Raw genomic sequence first — 26,809 nt, forward strand, 5'->3', positions numbered from 1 at the left:
TTACTTTATAGGGTTGTTATAAAGATTAACTGAGTTAATTTATCTAAAGCATTTAGAATAGGGCCTGGATTAAGTTACTAAACGGATGCAAAAGGCTATTATTCAGTTCCAGAGATGGAGACATGATGGTTTGTACAACTATGTGAATGTACCTAATGCCATGAAACTGTACACTTAAAAATGATGAATATAGTGAATTTTATGTTTTGTATACTTTACCCCTTTTTTTAGGAAAAGGCTATAATCAATTACCCATTTGCTATTAAAACATTTTAATTTCCCCTGGAAGAAAATAAACTATCAGATTCTACAGGAGATGCTATACAAGTTTAGGATTCCTATAAAAATACTTTATCAATTAAGGGATGCTGATACCAACTTCTGGGTCCATACTTCTCAAAAATAAATTATAAAATAATATGTTGTGCCATGGTAAAGTTCTGATGTTCAAATTATTTAACTTGAATTTTCAAGCAAAAATTTACTCATTGGAAGTAGCAGTATCATCCCTCTTACAGTACAAGAACAAAAATACTGCTCTAACCTGAAACTACTCGGAAACAGATCTATAAAACCCTCTCTTTGAACACAAGCATTTTAGTGTATCTACTACACAAGAACAGAAAGACTTCACAGACCTTAAACGTACCCAATTACAAAAAGCAACAAAAATCTTTAAATGCCTGTTTTAAAATAAAACCTTGCAAAATAGCCCGAAACCAGCTCTCAGATTACAAAATGAGCATGTGGTGAAAAGGGACAGAGAATACCAATTTACTATACCTTATGCTGACTGACAACGTTTGTTGCATAGCAACAAGATTCTGCAGTCTGAAAACAGCACAGAACTCCTTTTCTTGGCTTGCCAAGCCACAGTTAACCCCATAGAGGCTGAGAAAACATGCAAAAACAAATTTGCAGAGACTACTACCAACATCAGAAGTCTAATGATATAAATTCTAAAACTATAGAATCAAATTCCAGCCTATTTACAACTTGAATGTATTGGTATGCCCTCACTCTCAATGTTTCTCTATGTGCTAGAATAAAACTGCTACTTAAATTTGGACTTCTCCTTTAAAACCATCATCTGTAAGAGTTGTTTTTTTAAAATCCTATGTGATAGCATACTACATACCTTTTGTTTCATAATTTAAAAGAAGTAATTGGATCCTTTCAGTTTATTTTCAAAAAATCCTAATTTATAAGAGCAAGGGCTATAATTTCGTAACAATTTAAATTTTCTCCTACTTAAAATTTATTTGAACTATTTTTATGGATTTGCCTATATAGGTAACTAGTAACTTTTTTTTTTTTTTTTTTTTTACAGAAGTCTTCATCTAAAGAACAAAAATTTAAAGTTTGCAGTTATCCTTGCCGTATCTTTTTTTTTTTTTTTTTTTTTTGCGGTACACGGGCCTCTCAGTGTTGTGGCCTCTCCTGTTGCGGAGCACAGGCTCCGGACGCGCAGGCTCAGCGGCCATGGCTCACGGGCCCAGCCGCTCCGCGGCATGTGGGATCTTCCCGGATCGGGGCACGAACCCGTGTCCCCTGCATCGGCAGGCGGACTCTCAACCACTGCGCCACCAGGGAAGCCCCTTGCCGTATCTTTAATACTTGCATTGTTTTGGGATATCCCCTTCTTTTGAGAAAGTTAAATGGCTGCCAAGCCCACCTAAGAAACAGATCAAATACAGATAAAATCAATTTACAACAGTGGTTCTCAGCCTTTTTGAAGACAGGAAGGCCCTTTAAATTCATAAATTCTACTTTTAATACTGGTTGACTGAGAAAATGTGATTTAAAAGTACTTAGAATTTACTATCTTTTAAATAAATCTGTATCTTACTATAAAAGCGCCTACATACTTGAAATATAACATGTATGAAGGCAGGCATCTTTGGGTTACAAAGCTTGGTGCACACAGGGGTTCAAGTTATCTCCCTAAAATAATCCCACAGCTGCCCCCAGAGCCCACAAATTAGAAGTCATTAATCCACCAGAAAAGTTCAAACCATTTTGAAGACATGGGGTAAAATACATACAGGTTTGGAAGTGAGACAAAGCTGGGTTCACGGACAGGTTCCACCACTTATTAGCCATGTACTCTCAGCCAAGGGCATTAGTGAGGGTAATACCTACCCTAGGGAGTAGCTGTAAGGACTAGAAGAAGAAGTGTACAGAAATACGAGGCATATTAGTTTCATTCCTTTCCTGTTGTTCAAAACCTTACTGGATTTTATAATCCAGTTCAATCTGCTGCATTTCCCATCACTTCCTTCCTATACAAACTCCAAGATGCAAGTTGAGACATTATTGGATGTGATCTTAAGGACGGAAAGTGAAATTTGAGAAGCAGCACTGAAAGGTAGAACAGTTAGAGGCCAAAGTATTAACAGCAAGGTCTTTGGATTTATGCAGGACTTTGATTTGAATCTCAGGTGTCATTTAGACCATGTGACTTTAGCCAAGTCACTTAAGCATTGGTTTCCTCTAATGTAAAACTGCAATGCTGACACCAATCTCATTTATCCTCTCCATTAAATGAAATGATTCACATGAAGCATTTAGCAAGTTGCCTGGCTTGTCTTTAAATGCACAAATAATAGCTAACACTTATCAAATATCTACTTATTTTGCATAAGTAGAGGATATTAAAAGTTGTCATATGTAATTGGCTAGCCCACGCAGTTTGTACACAGTGTGAGCAAAGGTTACCCGAAGGTTATCCTCAGAGATACTACAATCTACAGCGAGGGACTTGTGCTCTGTGCCAGGCACATGATGGGTCTTCAGGTACTGGCAAGCCTATTGGCAAGTGAGGAAAATTTATCAGGTCTTTGAGACACAAAAGTTAATAATGAAAATATCTTTAAAAACAATGAGTTAAGTTTATTTTAAACACTTGTATTGAACTAACAATGAGGTATAACAATTTCTTTGAAAGTATTCTTTTTTCCCATTTCACCTATGTTAAAATTCAAAGGCTGATGTTTTTCATCTTCAGGTGGTTTCTAACTTACAAATGTACTTATATCAACTGATTTTCAGAACATATTTTCTTTTTTGAAACACTATAATTTGTGGTTAACAGACTAAAGTCTAGGTAGCCAAATAGATACAAATCTTCTGTAATAATAAATGTAAGAAACAGCATAAGTCACCTTTTTTCATTTAAATATAAAACAGGGACTTCCCTGGTGGCGCAGCAGTTAAGAATCCATCTGCCAGTGCAGGGGACAGGGACACGGGTTCCATCCCTGGTCCAGGAAGGTCCCACATGCCGCGGAGCAACCAAGCCTGTGCACCACAACTACTGAGCCTGCGCTCTAGAGCCCACAAGCCACAACTACTGAAGGCCGTGCAACTAGAGCCCATGCCCCACAACAAGAGAAGCCACCACAATGAGAAGCCCACACACTGCAACAAAGAGTAGCCCCCGCTCGCCGCAACTAGAGAAAGCCTGCGTGCAGCAACAAAGACCCAACGCAGCCAAAAATAAATAAATAAATAAATTTATTTTAAAAATAAACATAAAACATTCAAGGGAATTCCCTGGTGGTCCAGTGGTTAGGACTCCACACTTTCACTGCTGAGGGCGTGGGTTCAATCCCCGGTCGGGGAACTAAGATCCCACAAGCTGCACGGCACAGCCAATAAATAAATAAATAAACTGAACATATTTTTTAAACGTTTAAAAGTTATACAATAATTCCTGACATTTTAGAATTTTGAATAGTAATTCTCAACTGGGGTGATTTCTCCCCCATGCAAAATTTCACTAGGAAGAGAAGTTAGCAGTGAGCTACAGGCATCTGGTGGGTAGAGGCAGGGATACTACTAAACACCCGAAAATGCACAAGATGGCGCCCACAACACAGAATTATCTGGCCTCAAATATCAATAATGCCAAGGTTGAGAAACCCTGATTTAGATGTAGGCATTCATATTATAGGAAAAAATACTAAACTCTTTCAAGAGAACTACGAATATCCAGATTTCTCAGCATCATTTGTTGAAAAGGTTATCCTTTCCCCATTGAATGGTCTTTGTAACCCTGTCAAAAAATCAACTGACCATAAATGTGAGTTCACCTCTGGGCTCTCTATTCTGTTCCATCCGTCTACAGGGCTAATTTATGCCGGTACCACACTGTTTTGATTACTACAGCTTTGTAATAAGTTTTGAAATCACGAAATATGAGTCCTCCAACTCTGTTCTTTTTCAAGACTGTTTTGGCTATCCAGTTCCCTTGAAATTCCATATGAACTTTAGGATGGGTTTTTCTATTTCTACAAAAATACGCCATTGGGATTTTGACAGAGATTGTACAGAATCTGTAGATCACTTTGGGTACTACTATCACCTTAACAATATTAAGTCTTTCAATCCATGAACACAGAAGGTCTTTTCATTTACTGAGGTCTTCATTAATTTCTTTCAGCAATATTTTGTAATTTTCAGTATACAAGTCTTTCACCGCATTGGTTACATTTACTCCTAGGTATTTTATTCTTTGCGATACTACAGTAAATGAAATTGCTTTCTTAATTTCCTTTTCAGATTGCTCATTGCTGGTGTATAGAAACAACTGATTTTTGCACGTTGATCTTGTACCCTGCAATTTTACGGAATACATTCATTAGTTCTAGTAGCTTTACTGTGGATATTTTGCATGTACTTATATTTAATGTATGCATGTCTCCCCTCTGTATCTGTCATCTGGGGCAGTTAGCTCAACTGATTAAAGTGAGAGGTGAATGAGACCAAAGTCATGGTCCATACCCAAATGGGAAACTCAGGCTAGAGTTGATGTGCTGAAGTACTAACCCCCAGTACCTCAGAATGTGATCTTACTTAGAAACAGGATCATGGCAGATGTAATTAGTTACAATGCGATCACACTGGAGTAGGCTGGGCCCTTAATCCAGTATGACTAGTCTCCTTAAAAGAGGAAAAATGTCATGTGAAGACAGAGACACACAAGGAAAAGACAGACCTATGACCACGGAAGCAGAGATGAGAGTGCATCTCTAAGTCAAGAAATGCCGAGGATTGCCAGCACACACCAGAAGCTAGAAGAGGCAAGGAAGGAATTCTGCCTCAAGACTGTAACATAAAAATTCTGAGCCTACTGGCCTGCCCTACAAATTTCAGATTCAAGGTACAACATCAACTCCTGTCTGAGTTTCCAGTGTGCCAGCCTGCATAACAAATTTCAGATTAATCAGCCCCCACAATCATGTAAGTCAGTTTCTTTAAATGAATGAATGAATGAATAAATATTTGTTCTTTTCTCTAGAGAATCTTGATTGATACAGAAATTATGGGAACATTTAGGAAAATGGGGGAAGGGAAAGAGTAGATCTGGAGGTCACAAAAAATAAACTGCCTAGTTCATCACTGTATCCATGATCTGTATAAAAACCTTACTGAATTAATTTCTAATTTTAGTACTTTTTACATACTCAGAAAGAACTACAACAGTTAATCTTTTGAAGGGAAACAGGCTTGCTGACTGGATGACAGAATTCTTATTTGTATTAAGATTTCCAGGTAGGAAAAAAAATATATATATATATACACATATATATACATACACACACATATTTGATGTGTTGGTCCTTATGCTTTCAAGTAAATATTAAATTTTTTAATCCAAATATCATTACCACCACTTATCCATACCTTTACATAGCTTTATTAAAGGAGTATAAAAACATACTGTTTAATATTAAGTTGTGCGAACTACTACCTAATACCTTTGAAAATCAGATGATTTATCTAGAAAATTAAAATGAAAAGGCCTAAAATACTCAATAATCATGAGTTTAGTTTTTATATTTCTTTTTTAGAAGTTACTGGAAGTCCCTGATTGTACCCAGCATGCTACAAAGTGCTTAGGGAAATGTGCCATGAGTAAAGAGAGCTCACGCTTGATTTTTTGAGGGAAAATTTTAGGTCTGAAGTACCAAATGAGCTGAACAGTCAACAGATGATCTGAGTTCAATAAGAGAGACTTAGCCTGGAGTAATCACTAAAGACATAAACTAGCAGAGGAAACTGAAGCAAGAGTGAGTCTGAGTGAGCACAGAGAAGGCAGCTTTCCAGAAGACAGAACAGAAGTAATGAGACCAAAATTCCACCAGAACCTTTGGGGAACAAGCAGCAGACCACTGTGAAATGAATTCATGTGGGGTATATGGACAGGCATTCCTGGAATGTTTTGCAGAGGACCCTGAATGCCAGGTTGAGACATCTGTATGCTACAGAGTGCAGGTGAAGGTTTTTTAGGAGGAAGTCTGGGAAGGATAGCTGACAAAGTAGGAACCAAGCATATGAAAGGAAGGTAGTGAGAGACTTGAGGTGGCCACTGCAGGAGAAAGGGGGCTGGTTCCTAGTGATACAAATAATGGTTCCACAGTTCAGGGGGTCTGCTTTTTTTTTTTTTTTTTGCTGTATGCGGGCCTCTCGCTGTTGTGGCCTCTCCCGTTGCGGAGCACAGGCTCTGGACGCGCAGGCTCAGCGGCCATGGCTCACAGGCTTAGCCGCTCCGGGGCATGTGGGATCTTCCCGGACCGGGGCACGAACCCGTGTCCCCTGCATCAGCAGGCGGACTCTCAACCACTGCACCACCAGGGAAGCTCGGGGGTCTGCTTTTTAAAGATTCATTTTAACAAAGTTTAAAACATTTTAAAATATAGGTTAAGAATTTAACTAGCTCCTTGCTTTTAGAGTGCCTAAAATAAGAAGTCTTTCACATTAAAAGTTAAAGAAAAAGGCAAAAGAACATTCAGGAGCTTGAACTTCATTTTTTTAAAAAAGTTATGGTGCAACACAAAGAAAACAATAGCTAGAATACACTAAATCCTCTAAATACATTACGGCAAACCACAAAACAAGGCAATGGATTATTAATTCCGTTTGGCAGAAACAGAAATTGAGATTGGGCACAGCCAAGGTCTCACAGTCAGTAAAGACCAGAAAAGCTTTGAAGCCAATGACGATTCTATTAGACCCATCTCCTCCCAAAATGAAACCACCTTGAAAAACTTCCATATCCAGAGGAATATAAAAAGATGATGGAGGAATTTCCCTTAAAGTAGATGCTTTGAAAAAAAGAATAAATGGGTATAACAAAATACTAAAGCAATATAAAATAACACTGGCAACCTGCTGTAATTAAAAGGCATACATACTAGACAAAATTTTAAAATATTATTTGCACATGACATTATTTAAAAAGGAATCAAACAAAAATATATGAAAGTCTCTACCCTCACAATACCATGTACCAAACTGATTAATGCCTCCTCCCTCACTAAACTGTAAGCATAAGGGAATGGGTATGTCTATGCACATCTTGACTTTTTTATAACTGGGTTTTTTAACTCTTTTCCTTTTTTTTTTTTTGGCCACGCTGCGCTGCCTGCTGGATCCTAGTTTCCCGACCAGGGATCAAACCCAGGCCCACAGCAGTGAAAGTGCAGAGTCCCAACCACTGGACTGCCAGGGAATTCCCTGTAACTGGTTTTTGAGGATTCATCTTACTGGGCCATTTTACTAACTTTGGAATCACAGAGCAAGAGGAACCATGTGGGACGTAGGCCATGATAATGAAGAGTTTGGTATTAATTCTAAGAGCAATGGGAAGCCACTGAAGTGTTAGCGATAAGACTGAGCTGATAAAATCTGAATTTCAGAAAGACCTGACTGCTGCATAGATCACAGACTGGATGGGGTAATACACCAATGCAATAAATTAGAAAATCCAGCAACACATACGTAAAAATGTAACATAGGCCAGAACAGGTTCAGGGGTCTTAATATGATTCATTGCCAGACTCCCACACCTTGCCAGGTCGCCCAGGGAAGCAAAGTCATCCTAACACACACACACCAGAAAAACTAATGAACTAACAACTTATAAAATTCATCCCTGTCAAACATCCCTCCTATGGTAACAGGAGCCTCTGTCAGTCCACCTCACCTTTGCCCTGTCAGTCTCTCAAAGATGGCAGGTATTTCAATGACAAAGCAACACAATGAGTATCATGTACAAAGCAGAAGTGCAAACCTTTCAAAAGATGCACGGCTTTACAAAGTCACTAAAAATGATGAGAACTGTTTCCAACTACTGGCAAAGCCACTGGCAGAAATGAAAATTGGAGAGGGACACTGACTGGGAAGGAACGTAAGGGCACTTAATGGGATGAAAAGTACTCGATATGTTCTGTATCCTGACCTGTCTGGTAGCTACACAGATGTGTATATGTAGTAAATATCCATCCACCTATAGATATACTTATGATTAATACATTTAGGTGTATGTAAATTATACCTTAAGAGGGGAAAAAAGCAACAAAAGAAGAGATGGTCCTCCTTCCTGTAAGAATTGCTAGTTCTGAATGTGAAGCCTAGAAATCCCATGGCCTGCTTGCTACCTGTGTGAAGATGAAATGGATACCCAAGATGGCAAAATGTACCTGGATTCTCAGAGACATCCATGAGCCACTGAGTGTAGTGGGCCTGGAGCCCACTCTTTCTCGGGACTTCCAATTATACGAGACAGTAAATGTTCTTAACGTTTAAGTACTTTAAGTCTGCTACTTGCCCCTGAAAGCATTTGAACAGATACCATGAGCAGATAATGGGAGAAAGCTAATGAAGATGAGATCATAGGAGGGCAAAAGAAAATAATATGAAAATATAAGTGGGCTTTGATAATGAAGGCTTTGAATATTTTGGCAAAAATGGATTTCTTTAGGATCATACTAGAAAAGTCCATCATTACACGAAGTATATAGTTTCATGCGATCTCGCAATTTTTAAAGAAAAATTATGCGAAACAAGCAACCAACACTTGATTCATTCTTCTTCCATTTTAAGAATTTAACACATCGTAGCAACTATAACATGAATGTTTCCATAATTTTGTTTCATTTTTCAAGATTAAGCCCAAGTAAAGTCTTTTCTCCCCACCCCTGCTATCTCTGAAATGTTACTCCTATTCTAGGTCAATTCATTCTACATGGCCTTGTTCTTGTACCAATTATTTTCAGAAAATAAAGAACCCTTATATGACGAAATCACAAAGAAAAAGTAAATTATTCACTCACACATCAACACTTAGAAAATTCAAACACAGACCTCAGTTCATGTTTGAATGAGAGACCCGAGCATACTGGTTAAAAGCATGGGCTCTGGAATCAGACTGCCTGGGATGGAATCCCAGTTTGCTGTTTACCAGTGAGTGACCCTGGGCAAGTTACTTAACCCTCTGCGACTCAGTTTTCTCATCTATAAAAGGGGAATAACAACTGTTCCTACCTTATAAGTTATAAGAGGAATATTAAATGGTTAACATGGGAAGTATTGATATTTCAGGCAGTAAGTACTCAGTAACCATTAGCTATTACATTTCAAAATCTAAGAAAACTGAGGAATATAAATGCCAACATTGGAATTGAGTTACTGGAGAACGAAAAACTTTTTTTAAATCACAGGCTTTATGTTTAAATACAAGTATACATTTTAAATAAAATTAAGACAAAAATGAGAACAGATATACTTAGAGTAAAAATAAGCTGTAAGTTTAATTTCTAAATATGTAAGAACTTTTTAAAGGTACCATATCAAACCTACTAAACTAGAAACTAAAGTGTTGATGCACTTTACTAAAGATGAAATAAAAAATCTGAATATATGGAGGAGAAAAAAGAATGAAAAACTCAGTATTATAAAGGGGTCAATTCTCTCCCCTACCCCTATTAATCCATTAATTTTACACAATTCTAATCAAAACTCCAACAGGTTTTGGGGTGCAATTTTTCTTTTTTATTTCATTTTCGTTGTAATTGATGAAATGATTCCAAAACTAACCTAAAAGAATGTATTAAGTAGAATAGCAAATAAAGTTTTGAAAAACAAGAAAATGAACAGTAACTTTCCTTCCTAGAAATTAAAATATACTACAGACTCAAAGTAATTAAGACAGTGAGGTAGTAACACAGAATTAGACAAATAACTAATGAGTCCAAAAACAGAACCAAGTATTTATGGGAATTCAGTATACAATGAGTGTGGCATTTCAAATCAATGGGAAAAGACAGATTATTCAACAAATCATGCTGACAAAGGACTAAATATTTGATATTTTGTCAAATACTAACCTCCCATCTTACACCAAAACAAATTTCAGATGGCTTAAATTTAAACATAAATGAAACCATAAACCAAAAAGTAATAGAAAAAAATGTAGGTAAATACTAATATAATTTTAAGTCGGGAAAGGCATGACACCAAAGGCAGAAACTATAAAGGTAAAACTAACAGATCTGACATGAAATTTTAATGCTTCTTTACCAAAACAAAATTAAAAGACAAGTGATAAATTTCTTTATAAGATACATCTGGTTGATTTTACATCACAGCATCCAACAGTCACACCTCTTGATTCACCCTTGTGTCGTCTCCTCCCACCCTGACTCTGAGCTTGTCCATGTAACTGGCTTTGGCCAAGAAGACTAAGGGAACAGAATGCAGGCAGAAGTTTGATAAAAGCTTGCACACTGGGGCATGATCTAATGGAAGGCTGCTATTACTAAGTGAGAGACAAACAGACACACCGCATGAACCCAGACAGGGAATGAAAAGATGAGTGAATCCAGGTGAGACCAGCAGAACCGCCCAGCCAACTCACACACGTTTTACTAGGTTTTGAGGCGGTTTGTAATACCACATTAGATAACTGGTATAATATCAATATATCTACACCATAAAGGGTTACTTATTAAAGATGGTATAAATCATTACAGGAACAACTAAACATCCCATTGGGAAAATAGGCAAAGGATAGAGACAATTCACACAAAAACAGAGATGTCCAGTAAACACATGAAGAAATGTCCAACTCTAGTATCAAAGAAACACAAATTAAAACAATGAGATAACACCTTTTGCCTATCAGATTGGCAAAGATTAAAAAGGCTGATAATGGCTTGAGTTGGTCACAATGTGGTGAAACTGGCACTCTCATCCATGTTGTTAATTTGGTAACGTGTGTGAAAAACTGATAAAATTCCCTCTGGTCTGGTAATTTCATTTATTATTCACTCAAATACTTATTGCATACTCAGAGGCCTATGCTGGGAACTAGAATATAGTCAGATCAGACAGGACCTACTAATAATTTTGCTTTTATTATTAATTTGGGTTTTATCCTAAGAGCACTAAGATGGCATTGAAGGCTTTAGCAAGCAAAGAACAATATCGCATTTCCACTTTAAGATCATTTTAACTGATGTATAGAGAATGGGGGACAAGAACGCAAGTGAGAAGACACTAATTGTTCCAGTGAGCGTTAACAGTGGCCTGGACTTGAGCAGTGTCAGTGAGATGGAGAGAAGCAAAGGGAGGGCGACGTGATGGGACCTGCTGACAGAAAAAAGTAAAAGAAAGGGGAAAAATAAATACTACTCCTCAATTTTAATTCCAGGAATGTATGCTAAAATATAAGTATCTGTGGAGATATAAAATATGATACACAGTGTACAAAGAGATATACCCAAAGATGTTCATGGCAGTGTTTTTTATAATAACAAAAATAACGAAAAAAATCTAAGTCTATCCTTAAGAGATTAAGGTCACTCCAAGCATAGTGAGAACACTGTGCAGTCACTTAAAATTATTTAGATTTCTATTTAGTGACAAGATGTGGAAAGGGGTCAGTTACAAAATACATAACATAATTTCACTTCTAAATAGTATGATCTCACTTTTATTTAAAACATACTCATACACACAAGCACATTTATGGCTGCCTATGTGCATTACAGAAAGTCTAGGAAGCTATACATCAAAATATCAAAATTCTAGATGCTTTGGACTTAAGTTATTAAAATCTTTATACTTTCCATACCTTCTAAAATCTATGCAAAACCTGTATTGCTTTACAGTGAAAGAAAAAAAGTAATTTTATAAAAAAAAAACAACACTGACCAGACATTTATTTGGATAATAGTAAATTGGTTCATTTTCTTAAAATACTGCAAATAAAAGATTAAAGAGACTAAAAAGAGATCAAAATAACTGAAATGGAAACTTAATGATTCGTAAATCTTAAATTGTTAAAAAATGAACAATTTGCTTGCGATACTAGTCGAATGTGAGATGAGAATTTGGGAGAGGAGAGGAAGGGATATCTCAGAGCAAAGCAGACACTCAAATATAACCAATTTTATCATTACAAAACCTGCACGGAAAGATCCCTTCACTGTACTGTTAGACAAGCAATTTGGACTCCCTTGAGATCTGACCTAAAGAGCTATTCATTTTATTGCACTTTATGTTCTGAAGTTCTTTATGAATCTTCTTCCCTACCAAGTTGACACATACAATAACAGATACCGAAAAGGATAGGAGATTGAGGACCTCTGAAGCACAGTTAGTCATTTTGACTTCATTATCATCAGATGTACTGGTTGCCAAAACCAGATGTTCTAGAAGGGCAAAAAAATGTCATCAAGGTTGCTTCATTTCCCAAAGACAAAAACTTTCTTTGGTATTTGAGATTATTGTAAACAGACCCCCCACCGCAAAAAAAAAAAAAAAAACACTAACTGGTTTGAACAGTTTTCTGAAGATTCTGATGGATTTGCTTCACTGATATAATCAGTGACCTTAGTCATCCTTGCTTATTACAGGGCTACCAGAGAATGGCTGCTACCTGAGCACAAAGATACGACTCCAAAATTTGTTCAGGCCTCTCAAAGCCACCACTAATTAATGTTTCCACTTCAGCACTCCTACCTGCCCGGTTCCCTAAAGAGAAAAGCCCAATGGTTCTATCTTCAATACCTCTTCTTTAGAAAACATGAAGATGTCAATTTAAAATATTAGTCCAAAGTAACAAAAATGTCAGAAACAATGTAAAGCAAACAAGACCATCTTCCGGTATTATTTACTCTAGTGCATAAGTGAAAATAATAATCCAAGGATGGGGAGTGGAGGTTGAGACATAATTCACATACCATAAAATTCACCATTTTAAAGTATAAAATTCAGTGATTTTTAATATATTTACAAGGTTGTGCAACTATCATCATTGTTTAATTCTAGAACATTTCCCAACACCCCAGAAAGAAACCCCATACACACTGTGATTTGTAAGATATATGTTTGGTTATTCATATATATATATATATTTGGTCTTCCTCCACAGTTCCAGGTTCACAGCTCCCAAAACCCTTGGAATTTCCTACATGTAGAGAATGATAAAGGTGTCTTTTGGTTATGTGAATGAGGTAACTTTCAGAAGCACCTAAGGATGGGAGCTAGTGCCAGGAGAACCAACCCAGTGATTAGAGAGTTGGAACTTTCAGTCCCAGCCCCTACCCCACCCCGTCCCCAGGAATGAGGAGAGGGGCTGGAAGTTGAATCAATCACCACTGGCCAATGATTCAGTCAATCACGACCATGTAAAGAAGCCTCCACAAAAAACAAAAGAACAGCCTTTTAGGCTCTCTTTTTTGAAAACTTCCACACTGGGGAACCAGAACATTTCCACGTACCACTGTGCCGGCCCCAAGCTCCACGAGGACAGAAGCTCCCTGTTCAGGAACTCACCCTGTGTAGCAGCTCTTCATCTGGCTCCTACTCTTTAATATAATCTTTTCAGAATAAATCAGTAATCTAGTGAGTAAACAAGTTTTCCTGAGTTCTGTGAGCCGTTCTAGCCAATTAACCACACCTGAGGAGGGAGCTGTGGGGACCCTCTGATTCACAGCCAGTCGGTCAGAAGTACAGGTGACAACCTGTACTTGCAACTCACCTCTGAAGTGGAGGGTGGGTCTTGTGGGACTGAGCCCTTTACCCCTGGAATCTCACTCTATCTCCAGGCAGACAGTGTCAGAGCTGAGATGAATTCTCAGACACCCTGATGGCATCTGGGAATTGCCTGTTGGTTTCGGGAAGCCCCCAACCTCCCCCCGCCCCTGACACTCACACACACAGAGTAGAATGGGGTCAGGGAACCCTTTTGCACACACTCACTTCCCACTCCTCCTTCACTATCCCAAGACCGTAGCAACTATTAATCTACTTCCTGTCTCTATAGATATGCCCATTATGGACATATCGTATCAATGGAATCATAAACTAAGTGGCTTTTTATGTCTGACTTCGTTTACTTAGCACGTTTCCATCCATGTTCCTTTTGACTTAATTATGAGTAATGCTGCCATGAACATTTGTGTACAGTTTGCACGAATATATGTTTTTATTTCTCTTGGATGTATACCAACGAGTGGAATTGCTGGGTCATCTAGTAACTCTGTTTAGCATTTTGAGGAACTACCACACTGATTCTAAAGCAGCTGCACCGTTTAACATCGTTTTTCACATTCTTAACATAAACTTAAGAGATGTCAGACTTTCATAGAAGTAGGAGATTTACTCTTCTCAAGCCCATTTTACATGCCAAATGCTATGCCAGGGTTTTATATAATTTCTGACTTAATTTTCCTAACAACTCTGTAATGCAAAAAGCATCTCCATTTTACAGAAGGAATTCATATCTCAAAAACTGTTTGTAACCTACTCAAAAATCACTTAGTTCATAAACGTCAAAATAGAATTTGAACTCAGGTTGACTTCAAAGCCTGTCCTCTTTACCCTCTTCCATGCAACCTCTGCACTGAAATATATGCACACTGACTGCTTTACACCAGAAGGATTCTTTGTAAAAGTACATGTTAACTAAGTTTATTAGAATCATTATAAAACAGAAGCTTCCAGCGTACAGAAGTTTCTAGAAAATATAAGAGGTCTCTTGTGTGAATCATTCCCTGTTAGTAAATGATTTATTCATATAGAGTTACTTAATAAAATCAATCTATAAATCATCTAAGCATTATACAGATTAGTTTCTTCCATCAAAGTTATATCCACTGACAAAAAAAATCTGGGTATCTGCTACTGTGGGCTGAATTATTTCCCCCCCAAAAAATCCATATTTTGAAGCCCTAATCCCCAGTGTGACAATATTCGGAGACAGGGCTTTTAGAAGGTAATTAAGGTTAAATGAGTTCGTCAGGGTGGGGCCCAAATCCAATAGGATCATCTCTCTCTCTGTCTCTCTCTCTCTGTCTCTCTCTGTCTCTCTGTCTCTGTCTCTCTCTCTCTCTGTCTCTCTCTCTCTCTCTCTCTCTCTCTCTCTCTCTCGAGAGAGAGAGAGAGAGAGAGAGAGAGAGAGAGAGAGAGAGAGACAGAGAGAGAGAGAGACAGAGAGAGAGACAGAGAGAGAGACAGAGAGACAGAGAGAGAGAGAGAGAGAGAGAGAGAGAGAGAGAGAGAGAGAGAGAGAGAGCGCCTTACCAGAACCTGGTCATAATGGCACCCTGATCTCAAGATTTCCAGCCTCCAGAACTTTGAGAAAATACATTTCTGTGGGATTTTGTTACAGCACCCTAAGCTAATACATCTTCCTTCATAAATATCACAAACTATCCAATTATTGGTATTTTAAGCGCTAGGAAGAATCAAAACAAAGCAGTCATTAGGTAGAGTAGAAATAAGCTAAACCAATAGACATGCATAAGCTTGCTGCTCAAACATATCTGCAAGTCCCATGATCAAAGAGACTAAAAAACAGAATGATGGCCATTCTGTTAATGGAGAATTTAATGAGAAAGTCAAGGAAACCCGGTATCTTCCAAAAGGGCTTTGGAGTTACGACAAACCTGAATTTGACTCTTTTTGGCTACTTCTGAGCTTTTTGTTCGAGTGAGAAACATACTCTATTTGTTTCTGAACACTATTACTGTGGTCAGGATGCTTGTTTTTGTTTGTTTGTTTCAATTAAATAACTTTATTAACATTTACTATATGCCAAATACTATTTTACATCCTATAATACCCAGTACACCTTCTAGAACACTACAGGTGCTCCAAAAATGGTGGTGGTTATTGTTAGTACATAGATTCTGGAAAAGGACACCCCAAAGTTAAGCATTTACATGAGCACCCACTATTTGCCTAATATTTGGCTGGTACCGTGAATATAAAAACGCTGTCCTACCCTCAAGGAGCTTACAGTGAAGAGGGACAGATAGATCCAGATCATTATAAAACAATGTAATAAATGCAATGGCCAAAAAACATGCAAAGTACATAGTAACACAAAGGGAGAGCTGGGAGGTAAATAAATTAAGGACTACTTCCCAGAAGGTCTGACAAGGAATCCCCTGTCAGAGGAATCCCTTGTCAAGGAATCCCTTCCTGATTTCTATTCCAGAAAACTTCATAAGCCCTTACTAGGGGAATCATTCACTGAGGTACAGCCTCAGCTCAGATTCTCCCTTTTAACTTTTACTTCCACTCAGTTCCATCTGTCAGTTTCAAAGAAGGGGGAGAGGGGCACAGGAAGAGTTTAAGTATCCTTTTCCTCCCCAACAACTGCATAAAAATTGAAATCACATTTTTCCAAATCCTTCTTATGCTTATGATAAAGACTGGGTGTTTTACAAGTTATACAGTCACCCCAGATTTAAGCTGTGTGTAGGATAAGTAACCAAAACTGTCAGTCCAGTACGTAATTTCTTCTATACCAGCCAAATGGGCCTGCCAGTTATTTTGCTTATTCCAACTGGGCTAAAAAGGTATCCAAAACCTTGACTACTGTAAAAACCGGTAAATTTTCTTCATTAATCCACATTCTTATTCAAGATGTGTTCACGTAATACCTACAAGGCAAAACAATGCCTAAATACAATGCACTAACATTCCAAAAAATGCAAATTTGGCTCCTGCCCCTAAAATTAACGTCTGTGAGAAAGTCACACATCCAAAAGCTACAAGCATAAAGGAAGATGTGGGCATAGAGACTACTATTTGTATCCTTTCATGGGTATCTCACTTGACATCTGACACAGCAATCCCTGAAATAATAGAATTATCTCCATTTTTATCTGTTTTCTCCATTAACAAGTCAGCATATAAACCCTGGATCTTCTGAGCTCTGACTGTGCCACACTCTAAAATGTATATTACATTTAAATGAAGGTAACAAAATCACAATAAATACTTCAAAGACTAAATATACACACAGGAAGGAAACTTAAAGATCGGTTTCCTCACCTATAAAATAAGAAGGGTGGATTAGATCACAGATGGTTAAGTAATGAGCATTCCAGGAAACACTCTATTGCCACTCTCTGGGACCCTCATCCCAATTAAACATTACTAATCATGGCACTTTCTCACCAAACCCAGAAATGCAGCTATGTCCTTATCAACATGGCAGCCACTACCAACTGGGAGTAGATAAGCAAAACATAACCTGCTTGTGGGACTTCCTTGGTGGCGCAGTGGTTAAGAATCCGCCTGCCAACGCAGGGGACACAGGTTCAAGTCCTGGTCCGGGAAGATCCCACATACCGCGAAGCAACTAAGCCCGTGCACCTCGACTACTGAGCCTGCATTCTAGAGCCGGCGGGCCCCAACTACTGAGCTTGCGCGCCTAGAGCCCATGCTCCACAGCAAGAGAAGCCACTGCAATGAGAAGCACACGCACCGCACCGCAGCTAGAGAAAGCCCGCGTGGTAACAGACCCAACGCAGCCAAAAATAAATAAATAAATAAAATTTAAAAAAAAAAACAAAAAACCCTTCTTGCCACACTTGGACTGGATGAGGTGAAGCTAAATACCCAAAAGATTTATGTAACTAGTCTAAAACAGAACTAAGCCCTAAAACAAAAGAAGTAATATAATTGTATAATGCTTACAAGTACACAATACACACTCTTTTCCATTATCATTTGATCCTTAATACCCAGTAAAGAATTATGCCTATTTTTACATATTTTAAAATACAGATCAGTGAAATAATGTGATCAGCTCAAGGTCAGCCAGCTAATAAGTGGCTTGGATGAATCCTCACAACTCCACAACACCTTTTTCCATGAGAAAGTCACAGAACAGTGAGTGGAAGCCTGGACTATTTAATATGGACCTAAGAATGTCAATCCAAAATCTTCTGAGCTCTTCTTAGCCACTAGGCTACATGCAACTATTTTAGATCAGACAAGCTCCTCTTTCTATCAAAATAAGATCTTGAGTAACTAACCAACTAAGTAAAAATGTAATCATTTAAAAGGCATACACTATATTAATATTACATATATACACCTACCTCAATCATAAATCTTATACTTTTGAAACATTACATAAATGAACAATAGGAACAGAACCCAACAGTTGGATGTTACACTAACAAAAGTACCAGTTTTTTGGGTCTCAACCCTTTCACTGTCTTATGTAAGAAATACACTTTCTCATTTCTTAAATTCTTATCTGTAAGCAAAACATTAACAAGTAATTCTATATACAGCTTTTTACAAGTACAGAATGCCGTTAAGATTGTTTCACGAATGTAAAGTATTATTCTGTTTCCTTCTGTATAGGAATTATTACATTATACCACAATGAGCGTGCTATTCCTGAAATTACAGTCATTTGCAAGATCTTATCACAAATGCCTAAACCGCCAACATATTTAGCATATCCTCTCTTCAGAATCCTGACCAACTTAAATGGAAATTCCTACTCATGCACTCCTATTTCCGGATGGCCTTTAAAACATCAGAACTACTCCTTAATATAAATAAGAGAGACTCGACTTAATAGCATAACATTTATGTCCTACCATACTTGAAAGCATCATTTGGACTAAGTCAAATATGAATATAACCTGAAGAGCCGTTTCTTAAGCACCAAAATATCCCAGAGCTTTTTGCAGCCAGCACAAGAACCTTTTACTTTCATACCACACCATCCTGCTTTTACAGGTATCTAAGGAAATGTGTATATATGAGTTGTACAAACCACCTACCAAATAATCCAATGCCTTCCAAAGTGAAAAGCTGATCCTCTTTTCTGCTCTTAAATTATTCACAATTAGTCTACAAAGAATTACTGTAGACTACCTGAACAAACTTTTCTGACCTGTGTACCATGTTCTATATTTATGCTACTGGAAAGAATCAGTGTGATTCATCCCTCTCTACATTTAATAAGGAATAGAGCAGGAAAACAGCTTAAAAATTACAAGTTACTTTTTATAAGAAAAGGAACTTTTAAATGAAGACAATTTACTGTTGACAGACTCTCAACTATACATGATAGTGATCAAACTTCACTGAATACTTTTAACGTTTTTTTTTTTTTTTTGGTTCACAACCTCTGAGTATGACAACTTTACGATCATTTTATTTTAAAATATCCCACTTTCATTGTTTTACATTTCTCAATGTTGAGAAAATTTTACCCAAAGTTTGGAAAAATTTGATAAATTCTTGTCTGCAAGACTCCTATAAGCATTAAATCTTTAAAGCAGAGATCAACAATATGTTGTATTACAAGATGTTAACATTACAGATGTTTTATTATAGTTCCTGAGTCTTCAAGGACATCAGTAACTTGATTAAAAAAAACACGCTCAAATGCATGACTCGCATTTTTCAAGCCACATTTTATGAAGATTATGTTTTTTGGTTTGTATGCCATAATTACATTTTGAACTGATCCATTATATCTGAAAATAACTTGCATGGGAAATCACTAAGGAAAAGGGTCGCTTAGAAACACAGCATTAAAAACAAATTTTAAAGCCTTCAAATAAAGGTCTGTAAGTTGGAATTCAAGAAAAACATAATTCAAATTCACAGTAAGCTTAAGTGAAAACTCAACACAGCTTATACCACAAAAAATATATATATATAAACAATGTGGTAGTGTTCAACCTTGACAGAAAAAAAAAAGTTTAAAATGAAAACTACTTAAATTGAGAAAGAATTCCAATGACATGACATTTTCTTGCCAAAACGCAGGAATGTGTAGATTATATCATTCAAATCTCATTGTATTACATTATAAAGGTCTTGGCAACGGTTAGCCATTAATCTTTTAACACAAAGGAGATTCAAATCCAAATGAACTGTAAGACTATCTCTTCCAGAAGACAGAAATGGAGTAATTTACTTTATCCACAACTGTTTAACCTAAAAGGAAGGCCGAAAGGATGATAACGCAGAATGGATCAGCCTTCAGTCTACCAAGTCCCATTTCTCACGAAGTCTTGCACCAATCCGAAAAGAGAAGGTTAGGGACACAAAACAAGCTTAGGAAAGACTGAAAAAAATCTCCAATGAATGACACACCACATCACGGTTTATTCTCTTACACAATTGGAGAAACAAAAACGAAAAATATCACACCATATGTTTCATCGTATCAATTAAAAAAATATTTTACGGCCGTACCTTCAATTCTTTGGGGCTGAAAAAATAATTTAGCTTCTGTTTTACTGATTACAGAGGAAAAGGAAAAAGCAGCTGCTGCAATGCAACACAGGCTGCTACAGAGGAAGGAGAGAAAACGGTTTTCCAAACAAATCCCTCTCCCGCCCCCGTTTACACACCCCAAACAACTTACTTATCCCAGTCTTTCACTGTGTCCCCCCAAATATAAACCTAATAAATTCTTTCCCTTCCCCCACCATCGTGAAATTTCACCTTTCAGAGCTTTCACCTATCGCTACCAGAGCACTTTATTCCCCACAGAAATTTCACATCTTTCAAACTTTTCTCCCTTTTTTAATTAAACACGAGAGTTTTGTTATAAAAGTGCACGAAATTTTTACATACAGACGGAAAAATACCTGTTTCCCAGCAACATGCACGCTTCGATTCTCGAACCCCTCCCCATCTCCCAGGTTTGGCTTGCAAGGCTGGTGGGGGGAGGGAGCCAGGAGCAAATTAAATTTAGGAAGGGAAATCCTGGGCGAAAGAGGAGCATTTGAGGAAAAACGGGACAACGTCGAAAAGAGGACCCCCCCCCCATAAGAGGGTTGGGGAGGATTACAAGAAAGAAAGAGAAATGAGAACGGACAAAGGGGGAGGGGGGAGAAAGAGACCAGAGACCAGGGAGACGCGCCGGGCCGGGAGAGGGAAGGCGGGGTCCGGGGAGAGCGGGGTCGCGGCTCCCGTGGCACAATGGCCCGCCGGCCCCCGCCCCGCGCGCCCCTCACCTCATGGTGTCGGCCGCGCTGAGGCTTCCCCAGCAGCCGGGAGACGCGGGAGGCGCCGAGCCGAGGGGGGTCTCTCCTCCAGGGGCGGGAACGCAGCTCGGCGCCGGGAGACAAGTGTCCAGCTTCTCCTTCGGGCGGCCGCGGGGCTACACCATCTCCTCGCACAAAGCCGAGGCGCCGGCCCGGAGTGGGAGAGAAGAGGGCGAAAGAAAAGCTGGGGAGGGGGCGGAGAGGCCGAGGCGCCGAGCGGGTCCCGCGGCCGCCACAGCCCCCCACCTCCTCCTCCTCCTCCCCCGGGAGCTTCCTCGGCCGCCCTCGGAGGAGTGCCCGCCGGGGCCGCGCGCCCGGCTGCAGCTCCACAGGCCCGCGCTCTCCGCGCCCGCCGCCGAGGCCGTGTGCAACCGGCAGCTGCGGCAGCCGCGGGAGGAGAGTCGGGATCGCCTCGAGAAGCCCGGGAGGAGGCGGGGCGCGCGGCGGAGGAACACGCAGGCGCCGCCCTCCTCCTCCCCTTCCCCCGGGGGCGAGGGGGCGGTGAGGGGGGGAGGGGAGGCGGGGGGCCGGGCGTTCCCCTGCCGCCGGCCGGACCCCCCGCGGGACTGCGGAGAGCGGGGAGGGGCGGGAGCGGGCTCGGCGACTACGGGTTAGCAAAGGCTCTTTGTTGCTTTCCCACCCCGCCTCCCCAGCACCCTGGGATCGGGGCTGCTCACCCCCCGTCCGCAGCCGGCTAGGGTTCCTCCCCCGGGGTTGTCCTTGGCCGTCGTCCCCCCCGCGGTCGCCTACCGCTCCCCTGAGACTGGGGGAGCTCCCGGGCCTCCCCCGCGCCGGAGTGTGGAGACTGGGGCGCCGGGACCTCCCGGCGCGGGACCTGCGGCCACCGGCTTGCGAAGCCAGGGGGCGGCAACCGGGATGCGTGACTGGGCGCCGGGCCGGGGGACTCCGGATCTGCCCGTCCGGGTGCCCTCGTGCGGGGCTTGTCTTCAGCACGTCCTGTTGCTATCTCAGGAACGGGACCTGCCAGTCGATGGGCAACCCGGCCAGCCCCACGGCCCGCCCCAGCCGCGCGCCGCTCCCCGCGATTCCTCTGGGGTGGGGGGAGGGAGTGGTGTATAAATGTAAAATATGGTCATCATTGTTCGCTTCGCTCCTTTTCTTCCCGAGGAATCCCAGTGTGCTGTACCGATTTAACGAGCTGATATGCACACACCAAGTATAGGGATGACTTCATCCCCGAAAGAACGCAGCCAACTCGCGGGGAAACGCAGTCGCCGGGAGACGCGCGCTGCATCGTGTGCAACAGCGGGAATGGAAGAGAAACGCAGCCCGTGAAACCGCTTTCTATCGTCATTAGCAAAAAGGGAATTCCGGCCGCGGGAGGGGAAGAGAGAGGGGCGGGGGGCCGGGGAGTGATGTCAAATAATGATAGTTTAAAATTTTTCGTCATTCGTTTGGTCTTGAAATCACCTTGAAAAGGTAAACGTAAAATGCTGGCGAAGAAAACATTTAAAGTCAATGGCATGGGGGGCGGAGTCCATCCAAGAAGCCAGGATTTATAGTTGTGGGAGTTTTTAGGTATCGAAAAGCAAATCCAAAAATCAAATGAAAACTTAAACTGGACAAATTACAGGCCTCTTGTAGTCCCGACGAAGAGTGTGTATTTTTTAAGATGACTAGGATGGATCTAATCCAAAATGGAAGACCTGCCATGACTCCAGGAATCTATTCAAAAGTTTTGGTGTTTTATTTTAAGATGGAGGCACAATTCAAATTATAGTTTTGATAGTTGAGATCATTTACACTTACAAAAGAAAAGTGAACAAGTTATAGTCATACTTGGTGAATGTCTGACTTGTCTATAATAGAACTGTGTGGCCCAGTTTTAACTATAAAAAGCTTCCCCATTTCAGACTCAATACCAAGTTATTTTCTTTTCGGAACCTGCAGCCTCAAACCAACAGCCTTATATACTCAATGACCTGGACCTATGGCACAGGACCAGAGTGGCCTCAAGTAGTCAAAAGGTACAGTGCCTCTGCTTAAACATGGTGTACTTGAACACTAATTTCCACCCACACGCCTAATTACAGCTTACCATCACAGAACAGCATTTTATTCAAGGATCTCCAAGCACTGGAGAGAAAACAGCCTTGCCAGTCCAATGTCCTTGTTGCCATATTACAAGTAGAGACAGGGAAATAGAGAACACAAGAACTGGATGAGTTTGTGCAATAGGCACAATTAAAAACCATAGCTACTAACTATGAGGTTCATTGCCTTATCATAAATACTCACTGTCATTTATGTAATTAAAACGCATGCACCTCAAATATTCTCCAAATTAACCAAAGAACATTTGCTGTGGAGGCTTTTTTCTTGGAAAAGTTATAATAAGACTTATCGAACCATCTTGGAAAAGTATTAAGACATATTTGACCACAAAGAATTCACACCAATTTGCCTTAGTTCATTCATAGCAATACAGTAAATCCAGCAGAGCTTATGTTTCAGGGAAAACTCTTACAAAGGGCCAAAAGGGGTGGAGATGTTGCTGTAGTGACTCAAACTATCTCCTCTTGCCAGAGACAAGAGGCAAGGATAAAAATGCTTTACAGATGACTCCATAACATAGTTCTCATTTGTGAAAGTTAATTCATATATCACATCATCTTTATCCTTACAGCAAATGTTCTGATGGTCTGGGCACCAAATTAAGCAATCCAAGTGGAAAATGCTGTTCTTATTGTCTATGTTTATTAAAAATGTACCAGCCAAGAATTTTGGCCGCCTACAACCATTTCCATCCTTTTGGATGGCAGCCCGCCAGCTCACAAGTTGGTCATACCATTGCCTTTGGATTTAGATATTGCAATGGGTGGCCTGACCTCCAAAGGTCATTCAGTGGAAGGGCAATTTGTTGGCTGTGACAAAATGTTATTGCTTCTTGTTCATATTTGGTTTAACAATAAAAGAGGGCAAAGGGAAACTTGAGCTAAGAAATCACCAACTAATTCTGGTCACAAAGGAAACTTTGTGGAATGTGTTACCATATAGAATAAAAGAATTTTAGAGATGGAAGGAATCTTAAGTCCAACCCACTCATTTTTCAAAAAAGGAAAGTGAGGCCCAGAGAGGTTAAGTAAATTGCCCACAGTCACACAGTCTCTTTTTGGTGGAACTGGAACTTAAACCCAGGATTTATAATTATGGGTCCATTGCTCCTTCCAGCACACTATACTGCCTGCCTATGGCATAAGTAAGTGGGTTAGACAGTAAGAATTAAAGCGGATTCTCTTCTCATAAACCCTGCTCTAAAATTAGCCGAGTTTGTGCTGGCTTGGCTGAATGGTGAAAATCACTTGAATTTTTCTCTCACAAGGGCTACCCAGCCTGAAGCCCAATACCAGGCCCTCAGGTAGGCACCCGGATGTTTGGAAGTAAATGAATGGATAAATGAATGAATGAATGAATGAATGCTCTAATCGAAGAGGAAACTCTTCATCAAAAGAAATACAGTCTAGGGACTTCCCTGGTGGCACAGTGATTAAGAATCCACCTGCCAATTCAGGGGACACGGGTTCAAGCCCTGGTCCAGGAAGATCCCACATGCCACAGAGCAACTAAGCCCGTGTGCCACAGCTACTGAGCCTGTGATCTAGAGCCTGCGAGCCACAACTACTGAAGCCCGCACGCCCTAGAGCCAGTGCTCTGCAACAGGAGAAGCCAATGCGCTGAGAAGCCCGCACACTGCAACCAAGAGTGGGCCCCCGCTCGCCACTACTAGAGAAAGCCCACGTGCAGCAACGAAGACCCAACACAGCCCAAAATTAATTAACTAATTAACTAAAAAAAGAAAATAGTCACCTCTTAACACTGAGTATGTGGACCTCAACTTTGTCTCACAGAGCAACACCCCAGCTTAACACCACAATGGGAGGCCTGCTCCAAGCCCTAGGTGTGCACAGCGATCCCAAGTTGTTCTACACCTCTATTAGCAGTGTGCGTACGATGAAACAAAACATGCTTCTGTTGAAGATGGGTTTGCTGCAGGAGTGTTGTCAGTCTGGCTCTGAGGGTTCTCTCAGAACAGGCCTTGTTGAAATTCATCTGAGAGCATCAGTGTAGGCTTGTCCTCCATTTATGGGCATGAGGAGGATGCATGACTAATGCTGCTCAGCAGTGAGGAAATCATTGCTAAGGATTGTAGGCACAGTCTCCTCCATCACCCAAAAAAGAGTTCTACCCTGAAAATTCAGGAGTTACTTAGGGATGGGTGAGGACAAGAAGATAGTTTGGAGTGGATGTGATTGTATACTTTCTACTTATATGTAACAGTATTGAGTTTTCTTTTGTGGCAATTAGTGTAATTTTTGTTCGTTTTCCCAAGAATGGAAAAAATAATGTAGAACATGATATTCCAGTAGAATTCAAGATATTTTTATTACTCATCTTTCAGCTTTAGTTGTCCATATATAATCTCGGTTCTAAAATATTATCAGGAGACAGACATTAGAGGAAACTATTTGCCTCTCTGCCATTTACATTTTTCTTCTATTTGTCATTTTTCTCCCTTCCAAATTAGGATTTATTAAGCTAATTTCATTTCCTCTTCCCCAGAGTCTCTTTCTTTTCTTAGTGCCCCAGTGTTTAAACTTGGCAGGAGCTTCCTAAAGCCTGAACAGTATTGGAATAACAATTGGTAGAGGCCATATTCTATAAAATGCAAGGCATTATTTCCACAAAGTTCAGCTATGGTTGCCATTTAATGAATATGGCAGGTGGGCTCCATTTGTAGATAACAATCAAATCATGGTGCTTTAAGAACCGGATTGAAAAGAAGCATCACCATAACCCAATTCTGAACTCTTATCTCTTATTTTATAAAATCTAGCTGATAGCTTGGCAAGAAAAAAATGAGTGGTTGCCCTGTTTCTTGCATTGAATTGATTTACTTGTCCCATTGACTTAATCAAATTTGAGAATATCAGTCAGTATCCTAGGGACATTATGATTGGGTGACAACTGACCTTGGAGTATTTCCTCAAAGGAGATGAGGAGAAAAGCTAATAAAGAAAAGATTATTTTCTGGCTAATCACAGTAGAGAAGAAAGATCTTACCACTAGGATGTATCCCGTAAGAGCTGTCTAAAGTCACACTGCCTAATACCACATCTTTTATAGCTCTTATCCCACCTTTCTGGTAAGTTTCAAAGCTCATTAAAAATCCCAATTATCTTTCTCTTTGAAACTGTTGCTCAGCATGGTAACATGGCCAAATTCTAGTTTGAGAAATTGTCTTCAAAACTTAATTTTCTTGGGTTTAATGTCAAAATTCAATCTCTAGTCAAGTTTTCCTGAAGTCAAAAGAAAAGCAGCAATTATTAGAAAAATAATTTATGTCCCTAATCGTTAATACTCTCATTTGACCTAACATTCTAATGCTCTTAACTCATTTCTCATTGCTACCAACTTATGGTGAAATAAAATGGTGATATTGTACTCATTTTGTGTATTAAGAAGTCGAGTCCTTTGACCAAAGTAGCCAGTGGCTAAATATTCTAGTGGTAAATGAATCGAATTGCAAATCAACAATGAAGGCACTTAATGGCCAAATTTACTCTCATTCCCCTCTTCTATCTGTATTAATGTCTGCTATAGATGGAAACCAACAGAGATGGGCTTTACGTTTGAAGGAACAAGTGTTCTTTGAGTCACAGGAATGTAAGAGA

At 39.8% G+C, this 26,809-nt stretch overlaps 1 protein-coding gene across 7 annotated transcripts in view; it reads right to left on the minus strand.

Moving 5' to 3' along the window:
- Nucleotides 1-21,917, minus strand: part of ENAH (ENAH actin regulator) — a 156,362-nt gene extending 134,445 nt beyond the window's left edge. For 6 of the 7 annotated variants that reach the window (XM_082652056.1, XM_082652055.1, XM_082652054.1 and 3 more), the window contains exon 1: nucleotides 21,087-21,421. In XM_082652056.1, the coding sequence (XP_082508182.1) occupies nucleotides 21,087-21,091 (5 nt within the window). In that variant the 5' untranslated portion in view covers nucleotides 21,092-21,421. Of the gene's footprint in view, nucleotides 1-21,086; nucleotides 21,422-21,793 lie in introns of those variants that run through there. The other variant, XM_082652049.1, reaches the window with a different exon arrangement.
- Nucleotides 21,918-26,809: the final 4,892 nt, after the last annotated feature.

The sequence above is a fragment of the Grampus griseus genome (assembly GCF_964374135.1).
Source record: "Grampus griseus genome assembly, chromosome: 1".
NCBI classification, from domain to species: Eukaryota; Metazoa; Chordata; class Mammalia; order Artiodactyla; family Delphinidae; genus Grampus; species Grampus griseus.